We start from the raw sequence: 20,976 nt of genomic DNA on the forward strand, positions 1-20,976 counted from the left end.
AGAGACAAGGAAACTGGGCAGAGCTGAACTCAGAAAACCATTTTGATTTCTTAAAAGACTGAAACTGTGGACCTTTGTAAATTACTTCTGTAATTTATAAAACGTTGACTCCGCCTGGGCGAATACTAATCTGCACCAGTTTCATTAAATACTTGGGAAAACCACATATCCCCTCCCCCCTACCCCCCTCACTTCCCAATTATGAACTTCTTTGAACTTATGTGCTTCTACTGACACAAATAAAATACATTAAAGCTTGAAGCCTTAACACAACAAAAATATGGAAATGTTCAAGGGGAATCAATTCTTGGTCGGCAAGCTTAAGATGCCTTACTTTGATGTTGAGAATAGAAATGTTCTCGTTATTGGAACAATTTCAAGGACATGTTTAATCTGTAAAAACAGTTTCATCCTAACAAATGTACAAGTAGAAGAAATTTCCTTTAGGATTTCAGATTTCCTGTTGACAAAGTGTTCGTCCTGGTCACTATTTCACTGCAGACGTCGGTGTTGGACCTGAAGGAGAAGGCCTCCTCGCTCGCATCCTCGACTCTAAAGAAGGAGAACAGGCTGAAAAGTCTGGAAATCAACCTGGAACAGAAAAAGGAAGAGTGCATCAAACTGGAGAACCAGCTCAAAAAGGTCTGCGGATGCTGTCCTAATAATGAAAGAGGATAAAGTTGCAGTTTTCTTTCCTAACTTATTTTCCCTTATTTCAGAGAAAGAGATGAAAACTTGTTTGTATGCGCGTGTGTGTGTGTGCGTGCGTGCGCGCGCCTGCATAACAGATATCTTTTCCCTCACAGCAGTCTGTAAAATGTGTGTGTGTGACAGCCTGCTGAAAGCCTTACAGTCATTTTCACAGACTCTAGAAGACAACACCACCATCACACCCTGAATGTGTTTGGCTGCGTGCGTATGTGTGTGTGTGTGTGAGAACATGTGAAAAAAATGTGAGAAACAGAGAAAAGAGGAATATGTATGAACGTGTCAGTGCATCTGTGGTGTTTCCCCTCATCAGCCTTTATTTCTCAGTTTCTTTCTTTTCCACACAATGGTCGGAGAAAAGACGCGTGACTTTCCGCCGTATTTCTTTCCGCCACAAAGATCTCCGTATATCACCAGCCACCCAAACATTTCCTCTCCACGTAAGGAGCTGTTAAAATCGCCGTCCACTTCCAAAACTAATAGGGGTTTATGTATTGTGGGACCAAGGCGTGCACACACACACACACACACACACACACACACACACACACACACATAACGTCAATCTGTCCCAAGAGCAACATTTACTTCTGGGAAAACACACAGCTGTTCTAACCTCTAAGCTGGTTATAACCTGTTTTATTTTTCTTTGTTTTATCTATTTTTTATTTTTTTTTTTTCCCCTTGCAACCAATTTTCTGTTCCATCAGCTCGGCCGAGCCAAAAGAAAGACAAAAACCACTTCGACTGGCTATAATTTGCCCGTTGAATTGAGCGGTATTACCACGTCCATGACAATTAAAATAAAAAAAACACATGCCGGGGTTTCAGCTTGAACTTAGCCCAGCTAAAAGACACAAACAATATTTCAGACTTGAATACGGCAACCCTACACAGTCGTTGGCTGTGGAGGATGTGGAGTCCTACTGAAGAAGATAAAAAAAAAAAAAAGATATTCCTGTAACACAATCTCACTCTGAAAAATGCAGAAAACTTGGAACATTTAGCAAGAGTTTGTTTTTTTTTAATAAATCATTCGTAATCGTTGCCCCTCAAACAATAATTAATGGAAGCTTAATGCTGCAGCTGTGACGTTCATAAGAAAAGAAGACCAGACTTGTTCAGTACAAAACGCGTTTTTGAATATTTGTAGATTTTGCTTAAAATCCAGAATACGGTTTATGGTGGGGGTGGGGGGTAGGTGCTTATTTGCTGTATTATCTTTCCACTGTTAAAAAACCCAGTCCAAATGTATCCTTAAACAGCCAAAAAATGTAACATAAAATAGGGCATTCACGGTGAGTGTTTTTTTAAACATCACCCGCCTCCCTCTGTGCTCTGATGAGAACATAGGAGCAGCACGGCCGCTCATTTGTTATAATTTTTTTTATTTTTCTTATTTGTGGCTCCATTAGCCCCCTGAGGATGTATATTTTTCACCTCCCGGCACGTCGGGCCAAGCACATTCATTCTGCGCCGAATGTTTTGATCCGCTCGTTTCGAAAGCCAATCCTCCGTTTATTTTTAATAGCAGTTTCTGTTCCAGGCTCAAAGCGCGGCAGCGGAGTCGCAGGCCAACGCTGAACTTACCGAACGCATCTCGTCCCTGGAGCAGGAAGTGACCCGGTGTAGAGAGGAGGCCGGGAAGGCCCAGTCTGAGGTGGAGCGACTCCTGGAGATCCTCAGGGAGATGGAAAATGAAAAGAACGACAAGGAGAAAAAGATCCATGAACTGGAGAGGTAAGAGAGAGGAATTAGATTAGGTACAAAAACAAAATAAATTCCTTTTTCCCCCCCTCACCCCCCCCACCAACATGGATCTAAAACGTTTTCCTTCCTGTTCCAAAATAGAAGTCTGAAGAAAAAAAACTGGCTAATTTTAAGAAAAAACGTAGTTTTCCATTCCCTCCTCATCTGCTCAGTTTCAGCCAACACAATGCCAGAGTTCAGGTTAAACATCTCGGTCTGAATAACTCATTATTTATCACTCACCACCTTCTTTTTCCCTTTTCCCTTTTCTCCTTCCCTTTTCATGCCATCTTTCAACTCTTCCCATGTGTGTGTTTGCACTTGTTAACAATCGTGCAACTTTGAATGTGTGCGAGCGATTACATTTGCTTGTGTGTGTGTGTGTGCGTGCGTCCACTCATTTCACCTCAGAAATCCGTCAGCCTCTCATCTGTGGCAGTCGCAAAAGCAGGCCCCTCCCCCCGCTGCCTCTCAGCAGCCAATGGGGGGGCTGGTGTGGGACTACCTGGGCACGTGAGTGGCTGGTGGCCCGTGTCAGTTAGCTTGAGACTACTGCACGCTAAAACTCACTTTGCCTGTCAAGGGATCGGATACAAAGGCACGAAAATAACAATCCCCCATGTGGAAAAGTGACATAAGTAACACAAGTTATGATCTTGCAAAACGCCACATGTTTAACTTTAGAGCATTTTGTCACTTTACAGGCCACACGCGTCAATGCATTTTGCTGGGATTTTGTCTCTACCAGCTTTGCAAGTCTAGTGGTGAATACATTTTCACCCATTCTTCTCTGGAGGTTGGATTATATATATATATATAATCACATAATAGCCCAATAAAGTGTGTTGGAGTTTGTGGTTTAATGCAACAAAATGTGAAAAAGTTCAGGCCTGTGAATACTTTTGCAGGCAATTGTGAATGATTTATCTGCAAAATCATTCTGTGGCTTTATCTCAAATTTTTATCGTTGAAATCAACTAAGGTTAAGCTGGCTGCAATTTATTATAAGCTGCATACATTTTCAAAAACACAGTCTAAGGGGATATATACGTCTTTTCCACATGGGCAGGGCTCAGTGCGCTCACTAATAACCAACAAAGAGTTGTAGCATTGGCTCGCTGCTAAGAAATCATTATTTTATTGCATATTTGGACAGTTATGTCTCTCAAATCCAGAAATTGGACTCACTTGTACTCTGACACACACCACACATTAGCAGAGGTTTGGGTCGTCTGTTACTGCGGCATGACAAGCCAAGCGGCTCCTAAGAGTTTGTAAAATGAGGCACAGCCTGGCACCGCTGCTGCTGCACGGCCTGACACCCTTTGAGCCTCTGTACTTGTCAGTGATGCAACTCTTTTTATTTCGTTTTCCGTTCCACTTACATTCAGCTGAGGATGCTTGACTTGCAGAGTTTTAACACATCGTTCTTCTCGTAGGAATCTAAATTGCTCACTAATATTATGTTTTTTTGTTGTTTTTTTTGTTTGTAGCAGCAAACTGCTGTTTCTAACCACTTTCCTACATAATTTTAGACTAGTCACATCTGTAATTTCTTCCAGAGCTCACATTCTCTATTCTGATGTCTTGTCTACGTGTTTCGTCTGTGCATGCCGTCCTAAATCTGTTCTACTTTGTGTCCCTGAATATTTCATGGACTATCAGATTTTAGTTGTTTATGGACCTGTTTTCATTCCATGTCCGTCATGGAAAAAGGAGCAAAATCATCATGGAAAACAAAAACAAAACAAGCAGGATTATTGCGTGTCATGAAGAGTTTGAAAAAGTCGTCCTTCTGTCCCAGAATCACCAGAATCTCTGAAAAGAAAGTGCTGGCAAACATACATAAGGAATGTGTTTGGACTCTAATTTTATTGGTCTGCTCCTTTTAATATTTAATCTAAGAAATGATCGCTTTTCCCATCTGTATCTGTATCTGTGTCTTTTGATGTGCTCACCATCCTTGTGATTGTAGGAATGTTATAGGTTATGTTGGTGGGACTCCCTGTCATATCTCTTTGATCATCTCTTTGATGTGACATTCTTCTATCGAACGTTGGCTTATATGGTGTTTAACTGACCCTGTGGGAGAACAGTAAGTCCTAATAAACACCTGGATTTTTAGGTTGTTCGAAAGACAGCCATAGGCAGAGAGAAGCATCTTAATTAAGCATAAAAGAAAATTTAAATACTTTGCTAATGTTCCAACAAAATCACATTGAAGGGGGCTAAAACAACAAACTTCCAGAGAAGAAAAGAGGGCTGCAGCATACTGATTTAATTCACATTCCTCTGAATCCTTCTGAAACCGCTGTGTCTTTATTCTCCAGATTAGGACTCTGATGAAAACACTGCGCTCTGAAAACAATTGTGAGTTTGTCCAATTAAAGCGAATTAACCAGTCAGTTCCAACCCTCTTTTTTATTCTCTGTTGAGCTAGATTTGCTTTCAGAGCCCTTGCTGTGAGGACTGCTAGGCTTGTAGAGGAATCATCCAGAATTCAAATTTACTGTGACCATTTCTACGCCATCTCACGCAACACTTTCCCATATCTTATAGATTTATCTTATAATTCAAATACCATTGTTTTAGTTAGTCTACAAGGACCAACTAGCAATTTTTTTTTATTTTTTTATCTCCGACTCCATTTCTCACCTACCAAGTTTATTTGTATTAACACTTTTCAGCAACAAGGCAGTTCCACGATAGAAACATAACACAGTAACCAAATATGAAACAAGCAACAAATGTTACATTTTGACAAACATTACATGCCGACAAAGACGGCTGCAGAGATAACTTGTTCAAAGACAGTTCTCCACAATAGGAATTTTATTTGCATTAGTTACATTTTGTGCAGAATTTTGTTGTCTAAAACTATCCAAGAGTCTTCAGGGTTCCTACATAATATCGACAAATCTGGAATTAGAATGAACATTTTAATTTTAAAGTTCTTATTTATGTCTAAATATGACCATCATTTGTCTTTGTTTGCCACATTGGACCTTCAGTTTAAATTTGAGTAAATTTAGTTTTGTTTTGTTTTTTTGAAAACCAACAGATACTTTTCAGGTTTTTCTCACTTTAACTGAAAAATTCAATGCATTTTATTTGGATCTTGCAGTATTTTATCAATTGAATTTAGTGCTGAACTTTGACTGGATCTGGTCTTTTGTGACCAGTTCTCCTTCTTTCACATATTTTCAGTGTGCCTAAGACGACTTTAGGTAAATAGAAAATAGAGATTGTTATGCTTTTCTTCACAGAACACCTGAAATTATATTTACTTCTAAAGGCAGTTAATTGAACTAGATTTATTTGGCTTATCGGAGTCGATAAAATACACATCATGCATGACAAACGTTTTGAAAAATCATGAATCGTTTCTCTTCTACTTCACATTTATGGTCTGCTGTGTTGATCTTCCACCCAAGTTTCTCAAAAACACTTTTTTTTTTTCTCACTCCTTTCACTCTTTCAGTTTTGGCTCATGTAATTGTTGAGCCAAAATGCCTCTATGTATTAACATGTTATCCCAGCAGGATCCTTGCAGGTAAATATATTTTATTCCACAAATAAGCTTCCTTAACTCTTCAGACCTGACCCAGTAACACTACATGTACAGATGGGGAATTTATCCGTAGCTTTTCTGGGAATAATGTTGTGTCTTTTTGGGGCTTTTCGCCTGACAGGTAGCTAACAGGTATGTCAGAGAAGAATAGAAACGCCTCTGGCCTGCTCTTAGCCTGGCCAGGCCGGGGCTGACTCCGGGCTCCGGTCGAGCCGCGGGAACAAGTCTAATAAAAAAAAAAAAAGTTCAGCTGCAGTTTAAACACGAGAGCAACAAGAGCAAAAATCAGCCTCTCTCTTCCCCTCTCGTGAAAATCCAGCTGTACTGGTACCAGATTATTTATTTCAGGAACTGGGACGGTAATTGGAGCAGACTAAAGTGACTTCACACTGAGGGGAAATGGAGCTGAAAATCTGCCCCAATGGCCAAAATAAAGGATTTGGAAGGACGAGTGGAAAACAGAGAGAGGGGGGAGCAGCAGAGGAAGTGAAAGAAAGGTGGTAGAGGAAGAAAAACAGAAAAGTCATTTATTAATGGGTGGAGATGCAAGAAACCCAACAGGGTTGGGGCAGGTTTGTGCCTCTAAGCGCAACTAATGAGAAATCCACCGATTTTTATAGCTGCATTGTTCGGCCATGGACCAACCTGTCTCTGACATGTTGTCATTAGCATGTTCTCAAGCATAAAATCACGCTGGAGTTGGGGCTTCGCCAACTTAAGCATGTGAGCCGATTTATGGACACTGGGAAATTACTTTTTAATTTTTGTATTTTTTTTATACCTTGAAAGTTGCATGAAATTCAGCAAAGGCTCTCAGATCCCCAGAGTGCATGCTGTCAGTGTGGGAATTTCAATAACCAGTGCAGTCCATTCAAGAAATAATAATATTGAACTTGGACCCATCTCATGCTTTGATTGGCTAATTTACTGCAGTTTTATTGGCGTAGGGGTGATTTGAGGAAAGTAGGGCTCTCATTACTTAAATGTTAATTTACAAAATAGAGCAAGAAGCCATCTGGTGACTGTCTGCCTGCCTGCCTGTCTATCTGTCTGTCTGTCTGTCTGTCTGCCCAGTCGTGTCTGTCTCTTTGTATAAATGTCCGTCAGCTGTCTCTCTTTGGTTAATGATGTTTCTCTGTCAGCTCTGCTGTCTTTCCTGTTCTTTGAAGATTGATCAAGCCGGCTAACCCAGTGCTCAACTCTTCTTTCCCCTCTCTCACCTTTCCCTTTTCCTTCTCTCCGTCTTTCTTTTATCTTTATGATGCCACGTTTTCTGCTGCGCTACCCAGTCTTGCCTCAAGGTTAGTACCGCACGCCTATCTTTCTTCCAAAGCCCCGTCTCCCTGCGTTTTTCTTTTTTCTTTTTTTCTTTTTCCTTCTTCATCTCTCTCCTTCATTGTCAAACTGCGTGTCCTTGCATAGAGACACTCTTTCACTCTGTCATAAACTCCGCGTCTGATAATTCTCATCATGTCTTTCATGTTTTTGAAGGAGACACCTTGACTTGTTCTTCACTCTCTCTGTCACATCGCCGCCTTTTTGAACAGGAAACATTGTTGTTTCTTTCTCTCTCTCTGTTATATAACACCTGCCCTGGTCTCTTTAGCATTTACCATCGATTTTATCAAAAATAATAATAGAGATGTTCAGCCATTTTCTTTGTGGACAGGTTCTTATCTTGCCTTGTCTGTAGGTGTATCTAAGCTCACAACTACTATTTATTTTATTAAAACAGGTAAATTTATATTATTATATATATTTTAATATATTAAAAGTAGGTGTTTAGCTTTTCTTTTTTAGAGATACTTGAAAACATCCACATTAAGACTGATTGCTATGAGTTCTGCACAGCATGTAGTCCTCAAGTTAAAATGTTTTCTTTTTATTTTTCTGGTTAGAACATTCTGCTGCCTGATATTCATAAAAATACTGTAATATAACAGCATCGATTGCAGCTAAGAGCTAGAATTTTCTTTGACTTTTAGGGTCTTCCATCTCCTCTCCAGAGGTCACCATCTAATGACATTTCAGTATGCGATATCTGGGGTCTGAATACGCTCCTGTTTTACAGACATATCGAAATCCTATAAACTTTCTGACCTACACATTGCAATCAACCACATAATAACCACTTCTTCCTTCTGGTTTTTACATAAATCTCCTGTTCTGACTGTTTTGTGCGCTCAGACGTGTTGTTAAATATCCACAGTACTGGTACTGTGGATATTTAACAATATCCACAGTACCAGTGCCCTTCCTTTGCCCTTCCTTTGCAAAGGAAGGGCAAAGAAACAGCCCTTCCTTTGCTGTTTCTTTTTTTTTTTTTTTTTTTTCCCCCCCACCAACTTCTAACGCCATGAGTCCCCTGGCATCTTGTCTGCCTTTTCATTGCCGGTTTTCTGCAGCTTTGTGATTCCGCTACAGAAAAGGGGGGGGAAAAAAGCAAACAAAAAAGTTAGCACAATCTCACTTTCTGCTAGATGACGGAGAGAGTTTTTTTTTTCTTCCTCTCTTCTGTATTTTCTATTTCTTGTTTTGATCTGAGCTGAGAAACTCAGCAAACGTCTGACTTCAAGGTTTCCAGAGCTTAAAACGGGATTGCAGGGCTTCTCTTTGTTTGCGCGCTTGTATGCGCGTGTGTGTGTGTGTTTGATCTAGTGGAGGTCCTGAGCGTTGAGGTTGTGCAGGGATTTGTCAGCTTTTGGATGACAGCAAGTATAGGCCCACTCACGCTATCACAAAGTAAGCATGGTGCTTTTCTTCTTCTTTTTTTTTATTTTTTATTTTTTTTATTGTTGTTGTTTCGTGCTGCACACATGTACAAGAACACATCTGAGAATGAATTTGGCAGCAATTAGCTGAAAACCCCAAAGCGCTGAAAACTACTGAGATTTAACTCATTAAATTCACTCACACTTTTAAAGAAAACGAAGAGGCTGTTGTTGGTTCAAAAATAAAAGTCTGCGGTGGAATTTACGCTGCTCATTGCTTCTATTTTTACTTTAATATTACAATGTAATCAACCTTTTCTTTGTGTGTGTGTGTGTGTGTGTGTGTTTTGCATGCAATTAGAAGTACTTTGTTGTTATTTAATGTTTGAAGTCAGAGCAGACTCCAGTCGTTTTGGTGTCCGAGGCAAGATTGCGATTTGCTGCGTAGAAAACCTGAATGTTCCTGTCTTTGTTCCCCGTGTAAACAATATTCACCACCAAATATGTTTTATTTCACAGCTTTGGGACGATAATCTAAAATAGTGAGGAACGTGTGAAGATCAAATGCACAACAAAACTGTATTAAAAAGCGAAACTTTGTAGTTTTCTGTTTCTGTGCCGTTTTATTGGCACACGTGTCGACAGAGGCAGCAAATATTTCCTCAGTCCATCTGTCCAGAACAAATCTAGATTACATTTATCTGTTGCTGAACGATAAAAGCAAAACAAGAAGCCGAGACAGACTCCTTCATGACTTGAACATGACATTATGAAGATGAGAAAATGGATTTAGAAAGGAACGGACAGAAATAGGATTTAATGAATGATTTAGAAATGTGTTGACTTAAAGATGCCAATCGTCTGCACAGTTATCAAACACTTGACTTTTGGGTTTTTATGATTTTTACCAGCTTCATTACAACACTCCTCCTGTGCTTGGTAGCAAGGTAAACTTGGACTTTTCCAGTCTCGTTAGTCACGGTTGCTTGATTGATATTTGGGGAAGTTGAGGAGAGCAAATGTTTTCTTGTAGATATTTCTCAACTTATAAAGATATATGGACAACTACCTTATGTTTATTTATCCTTCCCATTTTGCGTGATAACGTCAAACACACACGCGCACACACACACACACACAAACTGCTATATTTATACCCAAAAAAACCAGAAGAAAAGTCGTGAATTACTGAGTAGAAGTCACTGGAAAATCAGATAATAGAAATTTTTTAGAAATTTTACAAATTGCTTTACTTAAATTCGTTTCAAGAGGATTGCAGGTTGCCAATGAATTCTTTGTTTTTGTTACTAAAATATATATATATTTTTAAGACTTCTCCCTTATTTTTACCAGGCGTGTCAATAAATGTGGCCAGCATTGCATGCACTAATTTATTTAGTCCTAATCTCTTTTCTACAGTCATTAATGAATTTATGTAGCAAGTTGTTTTCTTCTTCATCTTTAAATTTTTTTTTGTAAGGTTTATTACCACACTATATAGTTGGTAAGATGTTTCTATTATGCTTTGAATCATGGTTTTTAATCTTCTTTTTCTATAACAAGAAACCCAAATTCATATTTTCCTCCTTTTTTTCTTTTTTTTTTTTCCAAAGGAAGTACCGAGTTCCCTGCGGTTAAAAGGAAATGCTTGATGTTAATTTTGGGCGAACTACTAGCAGTAAACATACATGAGGCCCACAAGCATTTTTTGATCAAATATTTATACAGGAGTCCAAATGTAATATTAATATCACCTTTATGTGGCTGCCCGGGTACGAGCAGCATGCTAATGAGGGCGGTTGGAAAGTTTGCTGAAATTTCTCTGATTGCACGTGTGTTTTCCTGCTAATTAAAAGCAATAATCTGTATTTTTCACTGCCATGAAGTTTAGTGTTGTTTTTTTTCTTTTTATGTTCTCTGTATTCGTTTGCAACGAGTCCAAAAGTGTCTTTTTGTGTTTCGGAGGGATTTAGAGCCAAAAAAAACTAAAGACGGTTAACAAGTATACCAGTGTGGGTTAATCTTAGCACATGTTATATATTTACTGAGGACCCCATCTTGTTTGTACAGTATGTGTTTACATCTGTGTGAATCTTGGCACATGGACATTGGGTGTTTGCGTTGTGTTATGTGTGAGTTTGGTTTTTGCGTGTGGTCCGACCCAGAGAAACTCTCTCCGTGCGTCGGGAAAACGTTTTAACCGTGCATGTTTGCTCTTTGCCTCTGTATGTGTGTGTGTGCGCCGGTTCCCATGTTGTGTTTACAGCACTGCGGTTCGGGAAATTCTCCTGTAAATTCCGGTTCCTCCGGCGATTAGCTTCAGTTGTCTCAAAATTATTTTTGCAGGAGGAAAGAAGCAGATATTTTACATATTTAAACAACTTTGAAGCAGTGGGCCGCAGATGAACGGGGGCCACTGGGTTTACAGGGCGGTGCTACATGGGAAAAAAAAAAAAAAAAAAGCTCCAGTGAAAATTTATTCCTATCAGAAAAGTATTATTTTTTATATATTTTATTTGTTTGGGCTGTATATCACAGTAAAACAGTAACAGGGACCAAACATTTTATAAGAAAATAGATTTCAGCAAGAAGCTCAGAGATCAGATCATATAAAAAATAAAAAAAATGAAGCATTGCATTTAATTTAAAGAATGATGCAAGAATTGCCTCAAGCATGTAACATGCCAGTATGTCAATCTCATTATATGAACTTCTTCAGGCCTACCTAAAGAACTTCAACTCATCAGTAACTTTTAAGTTAAGCTGTTCAATTTCTACTTTGAAGTTATAATTCATAACATCCACATATTTCAGAAAAATCAAAGGCAATGACCCTTTTAAAGCTCACCGTTTCCTACCCAACCCTTCATTTAATGTGACTTCTGTGCACATTAAGCTTAATAAAAAAAATTGCAGGGTTAAAGTGTTTATTTGAACTTTTATCCTATTATAGAAGCAACACACATGCAGGAGAAAAGTGCAGGACTGCGCCTTATTTCCGGTGCGCCCGTCCTCTCATCTGGTGTGGGCCCACTTGAGCGACTGGTGGCGTGTATTTGGTGTCTAATGGGATCTATAAATTCCTACTGGCGCATTTAACTACCTTATTAGAAAATATTAGTCAGAATGGCTAGCCTTACACCCCACTTGGTTTGCACTGCTACCACTGTGTTATTTAAAGCCGGAAGTTTTACGCTTTGGGACAAATAAATGTACTCTGACCCCTGCAGCCCGCTTTGTCCAATACTGTTTCATTTCGATAAGATATACAGACTGGTTTTTGTGAGGTTTGTCTTAATCAAACCATTAAATGCAGTAAACATTAACCACAAAAAGCAAAACAAATATCTTGTTTTGAGGGCGATCGGTTAGTTTAGTTTGAAAATGTTTAGGTTTTTTTGACCTGCAGATCGCTGGTTACTCAGTTGAGGGAGTTCAGTCACTGCCAAAACTTTCAAGGAAACAGATTTGAAAAGTGGGTCAAAACAGCCAGTTCAGGTGAGCTTAAAAATATGTCAAAATATTCCAGGCTGGTATTTAAACAAATGTTCATTGTCCTTAAAAAGCAAGAAAAAAATAAGTGTGAAAGCAGAAAGAGTGTTGAGTCAATGGGAAAATTGTTTTCCACTTGCCTATACACTCTTATATATATATATACAGCAAATGTAGCGTGGAGTTAGGAAACCTCAGCGATCCAACCAGATGTTTGGGGCTTCCTGGAAATCCTCCAATAGGAACATTCCTGCCTGTTTATGACCTGTTACACGCAGGCCGGGCGTATAGGACAAAACTGAACCCCAAATATTGAAATAACCGTATCCCACAGTTACTGAACATGGAAGCTAAAATCATGGCCTAACAAAGGGAACAAAATAACAAACGAGAGAGCTCACTTACTACATCTGCATTCTCGCTTAACATTCGTACTCGGCTTTGGATGTAAACGCAAGAGCTGCACACGGCTCGTCCAAAAACGCAAACCTATAAGTTAGAAACTTAAATACACACACACACACACACACACACACACACACACACACACACACACACACACACAACCCCTGATGATTATTTTGCGAGCTTTGAACATGCAGGTGCGGCTGAGCAGTTTTGGCTGCATCGGTGCTTTTTCAATTTCTCTTCTCCCAGATATCTCAGGACAGTTTGGAATTAGGCCCTCTGGACCTCTTAGCAAACAGATTTTATGCTACCCTTTTTTGCCAGTATCATTTCTCAACTTTTCTGGCAGCGATATTGATATAAAAGCCACTTGATGGATTACTCCTGTTACTTTGAGTAACTTTAGAAGGCAGTTTATGGCTTACACAGACAAGGAAGATGAAAGCAAAGGCTTGTAATAAAATAGTTATATATTTGAATACATTTATCATTTTTTTTTTTTTTTGCTGTGCACTGAGCAAAGCGAACTAAAAGCACTTTCAAAGATGGTTACGTCTGAGAGTAAATCTGAGATATGTTGGGACTCGAAGGTTGTATGAAATTTCAGACCTGTTTACACTTTCTGTGACAAATAACACTGGAGCAAATTCAGGAAGCCATTTGTTCATTGGGTATGGAAGAATCAGAGTTCAATTCAGAAATGGCATCCAAAGGCAGATCTGCTCCTAAAATTATTAGATTAAAAAAAACAAAAAAACATTAACTGCATATTAAAATTGTAACAAAACGAGATTTTGTGACATTTAAGCGCTTTGAAATTTCTCTTTTTCAAAGAACAGTCACGTTATCATGTCTGGTGTGAGGTACGTTTATGCTATTATTTTTGAACACTGTGTAATAAGATGAGTCCTAAAGGTAAGAATCAAGTTATATCTCAATTTCAAACTCTTATTTTAAAATAAGCTTTCATCTACCCGGTTTATTTGACAGAAACGACTGATAAAGATTGCTCATCCGGTTAACTAAAAGCCTGCGAAAGCATTGAAAAGGATTTTATCCACTTCATTGAAAAATTGCGACAGAGCCACAGATAACACTATAAATATCATAGTTTTTATTTAGCGGTTCAAGTTAATATTTCAGATGGGAAAAACACAAAAGGACTTTCAGCAAATATAAAAAAACAATGTTCGGACTTACGAAAAGAGAAAAGATGTCTGATTCTTGGTTTGCTCAAAAAAATCAGACTAAAATCTTGACTGGTTCTCGAGTCCTTAAAACAATTTACCATCCAAATAAACAGCAGGAAACTCATAGCCCATACAGATTCAGGTGTAAAGTAACGTGTAAATTTAACTTTGTTTCTTACGATGAGAGACTAAAGTAGCCTCTTGCGATTAAAAACTCAGAATAAAAACCCGTTTTATTAATTTATCAAGTGACTGGTTTTACCTTTAAATGAATCAGTTGCTTAGCTTTTCACAATTTGTAGCTCTACATTCGATACGTCCTCTTCAAAGTGTTGGTGCAGAGATGTCATCTCAAACATGAGACAGCTCCTTGACATAAGATGTTTTTCTTAATCGTTGGCCAGTTGCCAGTAATTTTCTACACCTGTTGCTTTTAATAGATATGTGTGTCTTGGTGTTTTAGTGAAAACTGCTTTAGTTTTCACTAAAACTAGAGTGTTTTGTGAATTCATCGCCACCCATTTCTAAAAATGATTGTCAGTGTGTCTGAAAACATTGCTGATGTTGGGGAAAATAATTTTTGTGTACTAACACAAACGTATATAAAAGTCCACACAGCAGAAACACTTAGAGCAGTCATGGACACAGGAACTACCTAGCCTGCAGTCATGTCAGTGTTTTCTTCCCAAGTAACATTCCTTGGGTTTTCCTTTGTGTTGTGATTCAGTGGATGCTATTAGGTTTTATTTCTTCCACATTCGAGCCTGTGTGGATGTCTGGCATGTATGAGCGATCCTGATCAAGTAAAGCTGCTGTGTTATCTGATAGGTCTGTGACACAGCCACAATGGCTTCCAGGCGCCTTAAACGGGGATTAAACTCTTTCTCCATGTTGCAAAAGCCGGCAACTCCCGCAAGGAATAACTTTTCTGCTCCTCCCGCTCTTTTACAGTCTCCTTCGTTTTCGCCGTGATGATTTAAACCCTGCTTCCCGACACTCGGTAATCCCTGTGTGACAAGACCCTCCTGCTTCCCGCTGCGCAGACTTCAGAAATGTCATCTTGTCGTTGATTCATAGCTTTTCACTGAATTCCTTTACCGATTTTGACATTATATCGACCCGAGGGTATTTAGTGGAGCATTGTGTTGCACAGGTTTCTGCTGCGCCGTTGTAATTTCTTGACCATATTTTGAGAGCTAAATCAGCGTGTCACGATTTAAGCAACAGTTTTATTACTTTAGATCCTTGCAAATGCTTTTATGACCCTCGAACATTTTCACTCTGTTTTTATGTTACAGCAGCAGTCTTTAACGTGTTTCGGGGGAGATTTTGTGAGATGGATCAACGCAAAAATAGTCAGTTTTTGTGAAGTAGAAAAAAAAACGGTGTTGGAAACATTTTTTAATCAGTAGAAATGTGATAACCGTGTCTTTGATTCTGTCCTGCTAACTTTGTAGAACCAACTTTTAATACAGTTGTATCATTTGGTGTTTGTCTCTACCAGCAGACAATTTTACCCATCCATCTTTGATAAAACAGCTCAATCTCTGTCAGACCGAATGGAGAGTGTGAGCATTTAAAAAAAATACATATTTTAGGTTCTATAAAATAACCAAAATTAACCATGAAGTGACATAAGTTCTCCATCCATATGCCACGATGTATCTAACATCCACACAGGGCGCCCGTCTACTGCTGCACCTCTTCCTGAGAATGAAAACTATCACGGCCCAAACTTTCCTCCACATTTGGAGGGAACCTCAGAACTGCACCCTAGTGGCTACATTCACTCATTACAACGACAGTTTAATAAACAGGAGGAAAGCATAAGGGCGGTGACACTTGACAGCTTTTGAAATGGGTGGTCCCAGTTACGTGCCTAAAGGGACCATAAATGGGCTCTTACTGGGGTTCTTGGCCATGCTGAGAACTGAGCAGCTCTCCTTGAGATGTTAAAAGCTTGGATATTTGTCCTAACTTTGCTCTAAACATGCCCGCAACTTTCTCCATGACCTGTCTGCCGTCTTGCTTGGCCTCCACGACGTTTGTTCCCTCGTGTCCTCTGAGGCCTGCCGTTATCCTGAAATTAATTTACAGGCCGACTTCTGAAAAGTGGCACTGAATTTTGCTTATGAGACTGAACATAAATGCACCACGAGTTTATATATAAATATATATATATATATATTCTCGTTTGAAAAACAAAAATCTTATTTATGGGGGTGAGCTTATTTTAGGTATGAATGATCTACAGGTTCATTTTTAATGGCTAAGCAAGACTGCGATAATAATAATAATTGAAAAATGAGTGTACAATACGTTCAAGTCTTTGCAGCTGTACAAGGAAAACAACTGTCTAATGAAGCATAGCGTACTTTGGTGGAAGACCTCTCTGACTCAAAGAGCAAAGCAGGAAGAATTATTGGAGGCTCTTGTCTTGGCAAAGCTTGAAATAATAACTCACATCGTGAGCTATTATCTAATTTATATTTCCTCCAGTTAGGTCGGCTTTTAAATCATCAACCAATAAAAAAAAAAATAAAAAAATAAACGTCACTCATAAACTCACAGTCGTCCCGTGTTTTTCCAGGCAAATTAAGGACCAGTCGAAGAAGGTCGCCAACCTGAAACACAAGGAGCAGCTGGAAAAGAATCGAAATGCCCAGCTGATGGAGGACGCCAAGAAGCGCGAGGACAACCTCAACGAAAGCTCTCAGCAAATAAAGGTAAAGAAAGTGGCGGGGGAGCTTCGGGAAGGTGGAGAAAAGTTTTTCCTCGTGTCCTTTGAGTAACTTCTGCTACAACAACACCCTGTTGTCATAACGTGATACAGAGCAGCCCGAGGCAATGTCAAACACACTCGCTCTCACACACTGCAGCTCTCAGCTGAGAACGTGTGAGAAGGGGAAGCCAAGGTGGATAATTGGCAGGGGGAGCCGATAGAAGATGGAGAAGAGGGAAGTGATGAGTAGAAAAACGAGAGGTGATTAAAGCAGGGGGGGGGGAATGAAATGAATGCTTTTTTGGGTTTTAAAAAGCTTCTTTGTGGTCGGAGAGCATTTCCTAATTGTTTGCCAGGTCCGTCAAGTCACCCGAGATGAGAGCCGTATGCGGTGTGATGATTTTGTGTGGTTTTCTTCATTTAGCTGAAGATAGTAGGTTTTCTTCTGCTTCCTTCTCATTTAACTTCGCCCTTTCACCTTAAATTTCTTCCCGACTTCCCCTGACATCCTTCAGCCTGCTTTCCCTCCTCGTCCTCGCTCTTCTCTTCCAGTAATTGCTAACCTCATTGGTTCGCTGATTATAGGCAGATGAAAACTGTCAGTGTGTGTGTGTGTGTGTGTGTGTGTGTGTTTTGTGTGAACAAGCTTATGCACCCTTTAGCTATGGTTGATTTGGTTTAAGTTGTTAAGAAACTGTCATTTGGTGTGTGTGTATGTGGTTGGATGATGAGTCAATGCGAGTCACTGAGACACACGAGACCGCAGCGGTTACAACCAGAGCTTTTGTGTGTATGCGCCAGTATCCATAACCTAAACAACCCTGCAGACGGTAACAAAACAGGACTGTAAATTTAATTCGATGCAATAAGAGCCGGCTTTGTTCCAAATAAATTCCACCGTACGGCGCATAGTCAGACACCAAGTAATGTTGGCTCACCGGGGGATTCGGATTCGCAGCACATGTGTTGGAGATGTTCTGGAGGTTTTGCTCATGGCCACTGTAATGCCTCATCGTTCCTCGGCCCTCCCTGTCCCCATCAGTTATTCATTCAAATCTAATTTACCCTGCAAAGTCAGCTCCCCAGCAAGAAGAAAAATAGATCTTTTTTCATTGGAAATTTATGGGAACTCCGATTGCACTAAGCTCCGTATATGATCAGGATAATTCAAGGCTGATGAGGGGTCGGGGTTGTGGGGCGTGATCTCCAACGCTGCTCACGGTAGCCAGCTTCTTGTGATGGCACCCGAAGACTAGCTGTTGTGTGACATTGTCCCTTCGGTTCGCTGCAGTGTGGAAGTGAACCACACCGATACAATGTGTAAATTTTATTTTTTTAAATTTTTTATTTTTGTCTTTTGTGCCTACTTGAGCAGAGTCTGTGAAACTTTCCAGGCGTGAAAACTAGCTTAAATTAAAAAAGGAGCTTTTTCTTTTTTACTTTTGCGTTCTGTGCAATTGCATGCTATTTTTTTCATCTGGCGTGTTCAAATATCTCTGCAGGCACCTACCTGGCTTGGGCCTGATTAGTACGCTTCTTCACCATTTTGTATTGTTTCGTATACTGAGGATGTGATTTTTTGATTCAGGTGTGTTTGACCAGGGACACATTTAAAAGTCATAGGACTCCGGATTTGAAGACCCCTGGTTTAGCATGCTACTTAAAATCTGATTTGATCAGGGGGTCTAAATCTGTCATATTTTATAAAAGACATCTTCCCCAACTCGGATCAGGGCTAAAACAAATAGAAATTCATCAGACAACAAGTGAATCTAACAATACGAGACGTGGACATGTGGATTTACCTTGAAATCCACATGGGTGTCTTCAAGTACGAGAGAAGTCTTTCACTGAGTCCTCTGAATCTGATGCAGAGAAAAAGTCCCTCTGAAAACAGTCGTTAAACCACGGTCCTGTTGTGTTTTATCCACACGATATAGCAGATATTTTTCTAAGACCTGGGGAAATCATACCGGCTTGTTAAAAACTGGACATACGTGTAACCGTTAACTGCAGCTGGCCTTTGTTCTGGGAGTTGTTGCTCTTTTTACGCCTGCAGATGCTTCAAATGCTCATAAAGCTCCGGCGCACTCTGAAAGGGAAGGGAAAAATCCACACACCGTAACGTGTCCCGTTTTACAACTAACTCCCTTCCACCTGAGGTACACTTTGGGCCCTGTGCACATCTGGCATGAACATGTGTCCTGGGCGAGCCGATCAAAGTTGACTTGAAATCTCTTAATTGCCCGTGTGAATGTACCCGAGACACATTTTGGATTCCTTGCGTTCCAGTCATTTGGACCGCATTCAGAGGTGGTCCTCAGTGCATATTACGGTCACTTTCTTGTAGCAGTGTAAACACGGACGTCTCTCGAGCCCTGCTGACGGACCACCAACTCAACTGAATGCCTCCCTCTGGTTAAAAACGACTCATTTGGCAGATCCCTGCACCGGGGTGGAGTATCCTCGGCTGCTGTTGACCATTCATTTCCATAATGTTTTGGTGTGTAGGTAGAAATAACACATTTAGAGGTCAATAGGGTTCTTATTTGGTTAATCTTTGCTACGGTCAAGTTCGAGATGTTTCTGGATGATAACTGCACGATTAGAGCCGTTTATCGAAGCGGACCTCGTGTGTTTTTCCATGTGGAGCAACAACACTTTCTGATTTTAAATGTTAGTGGAGATTTATAAAGTTGTGTTTGCAGCTAATCTGCTTCGTAACTCCAACTTAAAAAATGAAAATAAAGAGAAATCGATAGTTTATTACTGATTTTTACAGAGGCTGCCGATGAGTGTAGAAGGTTACAGAAGCATGAATTAAGATTATTGCTAAAAATCATACAGTGATAATTTTATCAAGTTTATTTTGATATGTTAAACTATTATGGTGAAAATTACATATGTACATCTCTAATAATAATCATCTTAGTTAGAGGCTCTTTACACAATGTGACAAAATGCTTTGCTTCTCTGAAACCTGGAGCTTCTTTAAGTCATTTACCCACATGAAATACTTTTACATGCAAACTCTGTGCAAACACTTAGGTATGGTGCATTCACAGATCCTAAAAAGATTGGATTTTTACGCGTCTCACTGTTTGATTTTCTCTGGTAGCAACACTCATGTCAAATCAGGTGGATAAATGCAGACGTGGTCAAAACCTTTTCTCTTTCTCTTCCGTCCTTTTGGCAGGACTCCCTCCGTCAGAAGGAGGAGCGCATTGAGGAGTTGGAGGAAGCGCTGCGGGAAAGCGTTCAGATCACAGCAGAGAGAGAGGTGGTGCTGGCCCAGGAGGAGCAGGCCCGCTCGCATGCCGAGAAGCAGGTACTGTGTGAGCAAGCGCCTGCTGAGCCGCATGAGATTTCCCCGAATGGTAAATGTGTGACCCAAGATTTATCCTAAACTTTTTTCCCTAATTTTGGTCCATCTTTTTTTTTTTTTTTTTGGCTATTTAATTCACCTAAACCATAATTATGGAAACAAAAAATTCTCTGTGACAGTCTCAAAAAATCGTCCGCACTGAAAGCGGGGAGCGGCGGACGAGCACGCCCGCTCCCGACTGAGCCCCTTCAGGTGCGGCTCCGCGTGTTTACCCAGTCACTCTTCATTTAGACCCGAGGTAAACACATGCCTATTTAAAGAACAGCTTTCATTCTGTCCCCTTCTGCCGGCGACACACAACCGGCCATGTTTTCAAACGGGAGTGTGCGCCAACCGCTTAAAGTCGTAGAGCAGTTCATCCAAACGGAGACAGTGGGAGAGCTCACGGCGGTGGTAAAAGGGGAGGCTCAGAAGGGAAGGGTTTGGTGGATGCAACCTCAGACCGCGGGGAGTGTGTTTGTGTGTTTCGCTCCCCGGAGCGGCGGTGACTTAACGAGGCCATAGAGATGGGAAATGTTCCTCACTGCCTACATGGGTTTTGACAAGTGGAGGGGGTTAAAAAGCAGCGTGGGCTCAGGACGTAAAAACACGGCCCGCTGTAGCTGTTGGCAAAAAAAAAAAAACCCGGCTGGACTCTTGTTGTTATTACTGCCTCTAAACGTCTGCCGTCTGCGCCGGCCTTTACTTACCGGACAGCTTCTGAGCAGACGTGTAGAGACAGCCAGGAAAACAGATGTTTTACTCCTGAGGTATATTTCCTCACACGCTCCTCCGTGGCGGGTGCTAATGAGCGGTGCTGCAGAAGAAGCTTCACACAGACAGACGATGCAGAGGAAAGACGGATAATTAAAGACTCGACGGACAGGGGAAGGCAGTCACACGGACGTGTGAAGGTGAAACGCAGCTTGCAAAACATTTTCTTCTGGGAAAAAAAAAACACACAAAAAAAAACATCAAACACATTGTTTCAAATTCCAGTCAAATTTCAAAGACATCAATACAACAAGAAAACATGTTTAAGATGATGCACTTGACAAGTT

At 40.3% G+C, this 20,976-nt stretch overlaps 1 protein-coding gene across 15 annotated transcripts in view; it reads left to right on the forward strand.

Annotated features, from left to right (window-relative positions):
- erc1b (ELKS/RAB6-interacting/CAST family member 1b) overlaps positions 1 to 20,976 on the forward strand; it is a 126,674-nt gene that overhangs the window by 40,842 nt on the left and 64,856 nt on the right. For 5 of the 15 annotated variants that reach the window (XR_001663657.1, XM_016677586.1, XM_016677588.1 and 2 more), the window contains 6 exons: positions 502 to 642; positions 2,255 to 2,448; positions 2,869 to 2,970; positions 7,318 to 7,329; positions 16,420 to 16,555; positions 19,748 to 19,879. Coding sequence is in view for 12 of the 15 variants with exons in the window: in XM_016677586.1 (XP_016533072.1) it covers positions 502 to 642; positions 2,255 to 2,448; positions 2,869 to 2,970; positions 7,318 to 7,329; positions 16,420 to 16,555; positions 19,748 to 19,879 (717 nt within the window). In the remaining 3 variants the exon portion in view is untranslated. The remainder of the gene's footprint in view (positions 1 to 501; positions 643 to 2,254; positions 2,449 to 2,868; positions 2,971 to 7,317; positions 7,330 to 16,419; positions 16,556 to 19,747; positions 19,880 to 20,976) is intronic. The other 10 variants (XR_477145.2, XM_016677591.1, XM_007564473.2 and 7 more) reach the window with 2 other exon arrangements.

The sequence above is a fragment of the Poecilia formosa genome, unplaced genomic scaffold (assembly GCF_000485575.1).
Source record: "Poecilia formosa unplaced genomic scaffold, Poecilia_formosa-5.1.2 Scaffold159, whole genome shotgun sequence".
Classification (NCBI taxonomy): Eukaryota; Metazoa; Chordata; class Actinopteri; order Cyprinodontiformes; family Poeciliidae; genus Poecilia; species Poecilia formosa.